The 10,343-nt window shown below is 37.3% G+C and overlaps 1 protein-coding gene across 2 annotated transcripts; it reads right to left on the bottom strand.

Moving 5' to 3' along the window:
• Positions 1–1,110: 1,110 nt before the first annotated feature.
• LOC140987342 (mitochondrial acidic protein mam33) lies at positions 1,111–3,449 on the bottom strand. Of its 2 annotated transcripts, XM_073455804.1 has the most exons (4): positions 3,163–3,449; positions 2,402–2,521; positions 2,001–2,332; positions 1,111–1,442 (listed from the first exon to the last, which is right to left on the bottom strand). In XM_073455804.1, exons 2-4 carry the CDS (start codon positions 2,402–2,404, stop codon positions 1,247–1,249), a joined length of 531 nt encoding a protein of 176 aa, XP_073311905.1. In that variant the 5' UTR covers positions 2,405–2,521; positions 3,163–3,449; the 3' UTR covers positions 1,111–1,246. The 2 variants fall into 2 exon arrangements, with proteins under 2 accessions (XP_073311905.1, XP_073311904.1); XM_073455803.1 differs by lacking the exon at positions 2,402–2,521.
• Between the last annotated feature and the right edge of the window lie 6,894 nt (positions 3,450–10,343).

The following is a 10,343-nucleotide window of genomic DNA, read 5'->3' as shown; positions in this document are numbered from 1 at the left end:
AATTATTATTATATTATTATTATTATTATTATTATTATTATAATAATTATTATTATTATTTCTATACAAATATCTCTATATACATATGTAAATGAAATAATGGCCTCGATTTATTATATATAAAATAATTTTCAACTGTCAGGCAAGTTGGTCGGTTAGCCCTTTCTTTGTTTGGCAGTTAGATTAACGTTATATAACATGTAGAGATATAGATTGGCAATCAATATTAAATGGTGTTTGATTAGTCGGTACCATCAATAATAATAACTACAAATATTCAAAATATCCAGATACATATCGCACTAAAACATTATTTTGATGATTGAAACAAATCTTAGTCAATCTCATTATTATATTGAAATGAATGGTCTCCACTGTCCCTCATAAAAATACTAATTTTGAATATTAAAGAAACCATGATATTTAATATCATCACAAGGTTTTCTGCTCCTCTAAACAAATTCACCGCTAAAAGCCAATTATAGTTTCCCATTCGAGAAAACGACTTTTGAACTGAAACCGCCTTCTCTCCATCATAAGACTAACAATCCATGAAGGTCTAAACTCTTTAGGTGAAGAGTGATGAATGAAGACTATTCGTGTTTTTGGTCCACAAAATTGAGAGTAGCTTCAGTCAAACATTGGTGTCCGTATAATTCAAGCCCAACTGCTTGTCGGGTTACTCCAACATTAGTTTAACCCAAAACTAAAGCAAAGTTTTGAAACTGTTGTCGGCAAGAAAGACCCTCTAATATTTGCGTACTACGAAAGCATAAATTTCATATCAATGGGCAACAAATCAGATGAAAATCATACTCTAACAAAAAGAGCCCAAATTATCAAACCCTGCATTTTTAATAGTGATGATTATATCAGGCTCAGCTTCAAATATGTAGAAACTTTGGAACATTAAACCTTGTCGCTGCCAGGGTTCTAAAAGACGCCGCCTAAAAACGTCTAGGCGGCTTCTAAGTGCAGAGCTGTCGCCCACCGTCCTGATTTTTAAATCCGCCTAAGCGACCGCCTAATGTAATATATAAAACTTTTTTATTTTTTAGAAAAGATTGTTTGACATATTTTTTAATCAATTTGTATAGGATAAAGATGATATGCCATTAATTTTGAGTTAGAATTTGATATAGAGGAATTATTGGAGGAATATGGAGATAAACAAGAAAATTTTGATATTTAGATAAAAATAAAAAACTGCCTAGGCATTAGGCAGTGGGTGGCGTCCAATTACCGCCTATCGCTTTTTAGAACACTGGTCATTGCACATATCTTCATCATCCATCGAGTCTTTTAACTTTTGCAGCCAGTTCATGTATTGATCTTGCTCCTTTCTGTGTAAGTGAAGGAGGACAAAGTTTGTAAAATTTTCATCGACTCCTCTTGATGCAAGAAATTGCTTCAGCTCACGTTGGAGTGTCGGATCCAAGTCACTGTATAAAGGATATCGGTAAGATAAGAAATCAAGACTGAAAAATTCTACAAAGATTAAAAAATTACTCTGAAAATTTCGAGCCAAAGAAATTTGTTAGCTTGTTTATAAAGTCATCTAAAAACATCTTTCTTCTAGGATATATATAACGATCGATTTCATTCAAACCAGATAAATTTATATTCACCAAAAGCGTTAGAAACAAGAATAAATGGAAACGTAAAAGCTGAGTTAAGAGCAAGCATGAGAACTTTCTCACCCTTCTCATTTCCCTCTCTTCTCTCTTCTCTCTTCTAGGTGACTTATCTGCTTAAGAACACGTATATACAGGAAACGATTTTTACAATTCCACTACATGTCACCCTGTGAAATGTTTTAAGTATGATGTTTATCTCGCATTAATGATTTGGTCAGTTATTACCTCAGCAGAAAGTAGTTGGACTGTTGAACCAATCTTATGAATACTATATTTCTGAATTTTTGCACCATCTGATACTTCCTCATTTAAACAACTCTATTGCAACAACTGAAAAGACAACAGAATATAGACATTAAATACCTGAATATAGGGCCTCTATACACTGAAGAATCAAGACATGATATCGATTGAATATATTGTGCTTTCCGAATGTCAAAGTCAGACCTATCTTCTCCAATACTAGATGCTACACAGTCGAAGTGCAAGATGGAGTTCAACCCTGCCTTTTTCACACAAATTTTCATCAAAGCTTCTCTCGGAAATGTACTGTCTCCTTGAAATGCCTCACGACCCAACAAAGCTGAAACGGCAACTTCTTCCCCGGCTGAACCTTTTTTCCGCAAAACCACATCTTGTGACCATGGTGAGTCCCACTCTAATATGAAATCTCCAGAGGAACCAATTCCACAGCCCTGTATTCATTTTAGCACGTGTACAAATTAAAATATCCAAAATGTAGCGAATTCAACAATGAAGCTCACCATTGTTGGCAATTCTATAAATTTCCTAGACTACTTTTTCACAGGCAAATATTCATGTCTCAAATCAGACTGATTGGCAATGCCAACTTCTTTTCCATCAACACCCGAGGCTTTTCCTACCTGAAACCAAGAAGTGCTCTTGCAATACATTCAAACCATTTGAGAGATAAATGCACGTCTTGCCTTCTAATACAACTCAAAATTTCTTGGTCTAATGAAAAAATCCAAAACGATTTGATTTGATTTTCTTTTCTTTTTAAGCAATTTGCCAATTTCCACAACTAAGGGCGGCTAGAGGAGGGGGACGGTAAAATTTCAGTCATTCAAGATACAAGTTAACAAACAAACTAACAAATCCCAGACCGAGTTAGCATTAGTGAGCAAAAAGATCAAAGAATTTCCTCATGAGTTTTAAAACTGTCAACTCAATTTGCCTATCTATAAAACAGGATGAGTAGCAGGGAGAGATTTCATTCAATACGCAAGGGAAAAGAAAAAGCGTCTCAATTGCCTATTTATACTTGCACAATTTTCAAAGATTCAACCTTTTCTTAGGGATTAATAATATATTCATTCCTATTGTCCACACAACTCGTCCATGACAGTAAATATTATCTTTTTTAAATTCACAACAGTACAAAGAACCAACTTCAAAGGAATATGAAGGGTTCTTCAACAAGCCATTAGCATCAATTAGCTTCAAACAAGACAGACTCATAGACATATTTTTATCGTTAAATTTCTGATTATGGAATGGATACCTGGAATCGGATGGATGAAAGTTCATGATTGAGTTCGGATTCCAAAACTTTGAGCAAATCCAAATCTTGAATAGATTTACTAGCTCTTCGCAGCAGGTGGGTCACTCTCGGCATAATTATCCAACCTTTAATCTTTGTTTTACAGAGGAAGATCACAATGGGGCTAGGACCCAGAGAACTAACGATCTCCAATACCTATACAATACACTTCAGATAAATTAGGGCCGACCCGTTTCGCGGTGAACCGAAATTTCTGGATTAGAATTTACAAGAGGAGAAGGGGGGCAATTAAAAAAATAGGAGTGAGAGAGAAAGTATTTAAAAAACAAGGACTCTGACTTTTTTTGTTAAGAAACAAGGAGTTGACTTTTACTTATTACATTAACTGCCATTAAACTCTTTAACTTAATTAATTCTCCTCTTTTTTTCTTCTTGGTCGACACACATCTTTCCCCAATTAAAATTTACGAGTCACCTACCCTTTTTTCCCCAAATTGGGATCTGTCGACCAAAAATCAATTTAATCGACCAAAAATCTACTTTGAGAAAACATAAGAGTCCACCCAGAAGAATTGGTCGACCAAAATTAAGTTGGTCGACCAAGATTAATTTTCTTGGTCGACCAATTAATCTTGGTCGACCAACTTAATTTTGTTGTTCGACCAAGAATTCCCAAGAAGAAATTCTTCTTGGTCAACTAAAATTAGTTGACCAAGAAGAATTCATAATTATGTCAGGTTTGTTTGTTTTTTTATTATTATTTCATCTTGGCTGACCAAACCAAGAAAAAATTCTTCTTGGTCAACTAATTTTGGTTGACCAAGAAGAATCCATAATTATGTCAGGTTTTTTTTATTATTATTATTATTAATTTTTGTCTATTCTAATTATCTTATTCTCTTAATTTTTGTTGAATTTTGTAGGATATACCTTTGGGTCGACCCAAAAGCAAAGCAACAAGATCGACCCAAAAACAAAGTCTACTTTGTGTCGACCCAGCTAAATATGTGATTCATATGTTAAAACATGTAATATTATATAACATACTTGTGAAATTGTGATTCATATGTTAAAACATATAACATAATTGTGAAATTGTGGCTCATATGTCAAAACACATGTAACATAGTTGTGAAATTGTGACTCATATGTCATAACATGTAACATAATCATGTAACATTATAGAACATACTTGTGAAATTATGTGATTCATATGTTAAAAACATGCATTATCCTTCAAAATTAAGTAATTATCCTTCAAAATTAAGTAATTATCGTTCATATTTGTCAACCAAACATTTTTGGTCGACCAAACATTTTTGGTCGACCAAGCTTGGGTAGACCAAAAACTTGGTCTACCATGGTCTACCATGGTCTACTCATTTATTTTTGGTCGACCAAGCTCTTCATTTATTTTTGGTCGACCAAAACAAGAGCTTGGTCGACCAAGCCTCCAAGCCCAAAGGCTTGGGTAGACCAAAAGCTTGGTCTACCATGGTCTACCACACATGATAGACCAAGCTTTTGGCCTCCAAGCCCAAAGGCTTGGTCGACCAAGCTTTTGGTCTACCCATTTTGGGTATACCAAAAGCTTGGTCTACCATGGTAGACCATGCTAGACCAAGCTTTTGGTTTACCCAAAATGGGTAGACCAAAGCTTGGTGGACCAAGCTTTTGGTTGGTCGACCAAACATTTTTGGTCGAACAAGCCTTTGGTTGGTCGACCAAGCTTCAATCCAAGCTCTTGGTCGACCAAGCTCAACTGGTTGGTCGACCAAACATTTTTGGTCGACCAAGCCTTTGGTTGGTCGACCAAGCTTCAATCCAAGCTCTTGGTCGACCAAGCTCAACAAGCTTGAGCTTGGTCGACCTAGATCAAATCTTGGTCGACTCAAATAAAATGTTGTGTAGATCTACGACTTGTAGGTCGACTCTTTTTTCTTCAAGCGAGTCGAAGAAACAGAACAATAAATCGAAATAAACGTTAATATTATCAGATTTTTGTCAGTCATTTGTTCGATTGAGTTTACTTAGATTGGAAGGATCTGTATCGAAAATTGATGGGAAGAAAAAGACGATTTGCATGGAGAATCGTCGTCGGAAAGGAAGTGAAAGGAGATCGACGGAAGAAAAACCTAGTTTGAAGTCGACTGAATGAGATGGATAGATTTAATGTTAAAAATTTAAGTTAATGGTGTATTTACACTTAAATAAAAGGACATTTATGTAAATTGACTTGTGGATCTTTTTTTTTAAATAAGTCACGGTGGAGTCCCATTTCCCTAAATTTCCCAGGAGAAGGGTGGCAGCCGTGAAACCCTTTATTGAAAGGGGAAATGAATAAACCAAGCTCTAATTTCAATTTGGAATCGGTCTTCATAGCAGCATTTTACGGCAAGGACTTCGTATTTTAATTTTTTTAGTTTTAACTCCTCGCAAAATGTCCAAAATATTCTAAATTTTGATTCATGCATTGATTTCGATCTTTTTTAATCACTTGAAAATTTAGCATATATTTGTGAATCTACTACCTGAAATTGTTTCTTGTTTTTTTTCTATCTTTCCTCCCAAAAACATATTTTATTTGACCACAATATGCCCTAAATTTCAGCTGGATTACTGTAAGATCCAAAATGCGATAACGTAACACAACTGCATGCAAATTTAAGTTAAATGAAAAATGTTTAACTAAATTATTTTAATTGCATTAATTAAATGTGGTAGGCATGTTTACATGTTTAAAATATGGTTTTCTATTAGAATGCATAAAACTGTGTTTTAAAAGTTGTTCGAGACGCGATCGAGGAATGGAGACCGGGGACCATAACGGGAAAATATTTTTATTAAATGATTATTTTTATATATTTAATATATGGTATATTTTAAATGAAAATTTCGAAAATTGTGTTTTTTGATATGTTTTTACATGCCGAAGACGTATTTTAAACCGGTAATCGATTTTTGGCGAAAATAAGAACTTTTTGGGAACTCGGCTAATATTTTCGAAAAAATTCCTAAACGAGATATTTTACCTACTTTATAATGGGCCTAATATACTAAGATTTTTGGGCCAAGCTTTCTGCCAAGTATTTTATATCAAAACAAGGTCCCAAAACTCTAACCTACAACACTAAACTCACGCACAACAAGCCTCAAAAAATACTATGACTCTCCTCTCCCAAGCACACGACCACACACCACACATCAGCACCTTCACGTGATTTTGTACAAGGAAATTTCAGCAAGCTTCCTTCTCCGTCTCTCAATCAACGTCCCTCTCGTCAAGGATTGAATTTCGCACGTGAAACACGCAAAGGCACGCCTTAATCTTCTTTTGCTCATCGTTCATATCATATTATGTGTATTTAATCAAGTTCGCATGAAAAATATGATACCCTTCTTATATTTTCGTTTTCATGGCATATACATGTTAAAACTTTGATTTTCATGCCTTTAAATTCATGGTTTTGTTGCACAAAGGGACTGTCATGATAGGGCTATGGGAAATAATGTTTTTCAGTAGGTTTAAGGGTCATAAGAGGCAAGGCTAAGGGCTTGAAAAGAGGGGAAATAAGCTGAACATTTTTGGGTTCTAAAAGCAAGTTAGGGTTTCAGTTTGGGTTTCCTAGAAGGGCGCGACACCTAGCTGCTGTAAGGACGTGTTCATGGGTCTTAAGAGGGCTGAGGCATGGTCTTAAATGGTTGGTACCGTGCCTGGTGAGAGGAGAGGGGATGGAGGCGTGAATATGGGTCACGTGAGGCTTCTAGTCGACGGGCTTGAGGGATGTAGGGGCATAGCTCGTTAGGTCTTGTCCAGTAGCTTGTCAAGGGCTTGGTCATGGTCCTAGGAAGGTTGCATAGGGGCTGGTCTTGTTGGTTAAGGGCTACGACCGAAGGGGGCAAGTGTAATGCCTGAGATTTTATCACGGTAATCTGAGATTGATTAAATTATAAATTGATCGGATGATAGACGGACCACTTCGAGGAAGGAATTGGAATGACATAAGTTGAGTGGGGTGTGAGACCCGAAGGTCTCGCGCATATGCGCGAGCTGTGCGAGAAGCTTTTTGCGCGGACAGAACTTTGCGCGCACATGCGCGGCTTGAGGGCGCGCATATGCGCGAAGAGGTGCATTGCCATATACCGAGTCCAGAGAATGTGGCGCATATGCGCCAAGAGTTGGCGCGCATATGCACGGGGTGTTCGGTAGCCAAATGTGAATTCCAGAGAATATCGCGCACATGCGCGGATGAAGGGCGCGCATATGCGCGAGCTGACAGGAAGGCACGCGCCGAGACATAATGTCTCACGCATATGCGCCGAGGTGGGTCGCGCATATGCGCGAGACGTGTTGAGCGAAAATGAAGCCATTTGCCTTGATCATGCAATGATATATATATATCAACAACCTTTGTCCTTCAGAAATGGAAAGGAAAAGAATCGAGAAAAGGGAGCGGAGAAGTTATAGAAAATCCTTACGCCTTTATATTTCGATCCGCCCGTTAGATTTTGAATCCGACTTCAGTACGGTGTTCCTATCAACGCAGGCTACAACTGGACATTGACAAAGACAGTCTTGAGTTCAGAACTGATATTGCCTTAGACCGAGACTACAAACGAAAGGTATAAGTCAATGTGGTATTGGGAGATCGACACAAGTAGGATATACTTGTGTTTCCCTAAATCACATACTATTTTGATTTGATATGCTTGTTCTATTGATATATAGAGAGCATGTGTTTAGACGAGTGATCTTGTGACAGAAGTACCTGATAGTGGCGGGATCGCCACGGGCACATTGCACGATGTCACAAGATAGTGTATTGGCGATAGTGCCACAGTCTGTGACGGATAGGTCAAGACACTGGATGTTTGGTTATATCGACGTGGATAGAATCGGAGTTTCTTCTATTACTGTTGGTCGATATAGGAATACCAACGTCTGGAAACCGGGATCCCTAGACTAGGATTGAGTCTAGTCTGAGACGTGGAGTCACGAGTTTATGTACAGTTTTATATGGATTCATGTTTCAGATTTGACATTTATTTCTGATATTTACTGCATGCTTTTATATTGATTATATTATCGTATGTTCATTGATTTATACTGGGAATTATATTCTCACCGGAGTTATCCGGCTGTTGTCTTGTTTGTATGTGTACATGACACAGGTGGGACAGGATCAGGGTCGAGGAGATGATTAGAGATCGTGATTAGAGTGGAGACGACGGACTTTGACCTTGCTGTATATAGGGTTTTGACACTTGACATTAGTAGTTGAACCTTAGTTTGAGATGCTTGTATGTTGTATCAGATTTATACTCTCATACTGATATGTATAATAGAGTGATTCCATTATGTTCCGCATTTGATATTAAATTTTAAAAAAAAAATTATGACCCTAATTACTGGATTAGTAAATTGATCCTAATGATGATTAAGAATTGATTAGCGTCCGGGTCCCCACAGCAAGGTTGGGAGGCTAGGGTTCCGTTTGATTAAGGGCAGAAAATTCAGTAGCTTTCTAGGCTTGTTCTATGGGTCTTAATTGACTTGGTTTTAGTTGCATAGAGTATGGTTAGGTGTTGATAAGCTATGGTTCAAGTTTGGTTGAGTTTTGAGTCGATTCAGGTTAAAATCGAGACATAGGTTCAAGTTTTAAAACGAATTGAGAAATTAGTCGAGNACGCATATGCGCCGAGGTGGGTCGCGCATATGCGCGAGACGTGTTGAGCGAAAATGAAGCCATTTGCCTTGATCATGCAATGATATATATATATCAACAACCTTTGTCCTTCAGAAATGGAAAGGAAAAGAATCGAGAAAAGGGAGCGGAGAAGTTATAGAAAATCCTTACGCCTTTATATTTCGATCCGCCCGTTAGATTTTGAATCCGACTTCAGTACGGTGTTCCTATCAACGCAGGCTACAACTGGACATTGACAAAGACAGTCTTGAGTTCAGAACTGATATTGCCTTAGACCGAGACTACAAACGAAAGGTATAAGTCAATGTGGTATTGGGAGATCGACACAAGTAGGATATACTTGTGTTTCCCTAAATCACATACTATTTTGATTTGATATGCTTGTTCTATTGATATATAGAGAGCATGTGTTTAGACGAGTGATCTTGTGACAGAAGTACCTGATAGTGGCGGGATCGCCACGGGCACATTGCACGATGTCACAAGATAGTGTATTGGCGATAGTGCCACAGTCTGTGACGGATAGGTCAAGACACTGGATGTTTGGTTATATCGACGTGGATAGAATCGGAGTTTCTTCTATTACTGTTGGTCGATATAGGAATACCAACGTCTGGAAACCGGGATCCCTAGACTAGGATTGAGTCTAGTCTGAGNTTGATCAATGTCAGCTATGACCATGGTACTAGGCGGCGAGGCAACATTAACCACTTTTCCGTTATGTGCCTTGGCCTATAGTTGGCAGAGATATCAGCGACACTCTCACCCGTCAACTGAGCATTGGCCTTATATATCAACATATTCATTCGATGTAAATTAGGTCGTTGGGTTCCCACGGGGCTCTGTCCCATAAACGGGTTCCACTGGGGTTTGGACATGAAGGTTACGGGCTAGGCTTGAAGGAACTCATGGTTTGTCCAAGTTAGGGATTTCGACTTTAGGGCAGAAAATTTAGTAGATTTCTAGGTTTGTTCAAGGGTCTTAAATGGCTTGAACTTGGTTGCATAGTTTGGTAAAGTTTCGAGTCTATTCGGGTTAAAAACCGGGACGTAGGTTGAAATTGTAAAACGAATTGAGAAATTAGTCGAAGATCTTAAGTTTACGTCTAAAAAATATTTATGGGTGTATTTTAAGGTGTTATGGTAAGTTTAAATGGATTCGGGTCGTCGTTTTAAGGTCCAAAGGTAATTTGGGAAAATTAGGGTTTGAGGTGGAAAATAATCATTTTACACCTGAAAAATATTAAACGTCTTGGCAGTACCCTGAATGCTGTAATAAATGTTAAAATAATTATTTTGAAATTTTATGGGATTTTATTATGAAAAGCGATAAAGCTAAAAGACGTGTTGCATGCTTGGCTTAAAAGAAAAATGATATATATATGCATGAATTTTTATAAGTGATGAATATAATGAAAGATTGAAGGAGGTGACTTGATTGTCACTAATACGAAAAGATATGATGATATGTAAG

This window comes from Primulina huaijiensis, chromosome 11, assembly GCF_012295235.1.
Source record: "Primulina huaijiensis isolate GDHJ02 chromosome 11, ASM1229523v2, whole genome shotgun sequence".
NCBI lineage: Eukaryota > Viridiplantae > Streptophyta > Magnoliopsida > Lamiales > Gesneriaceae > Primulina > Primulina huaijiensis.
Note: the sequence above shows the minus strand (reverse complement) of the source record. Positions and strands in the feature narration are given on the sequence as shown.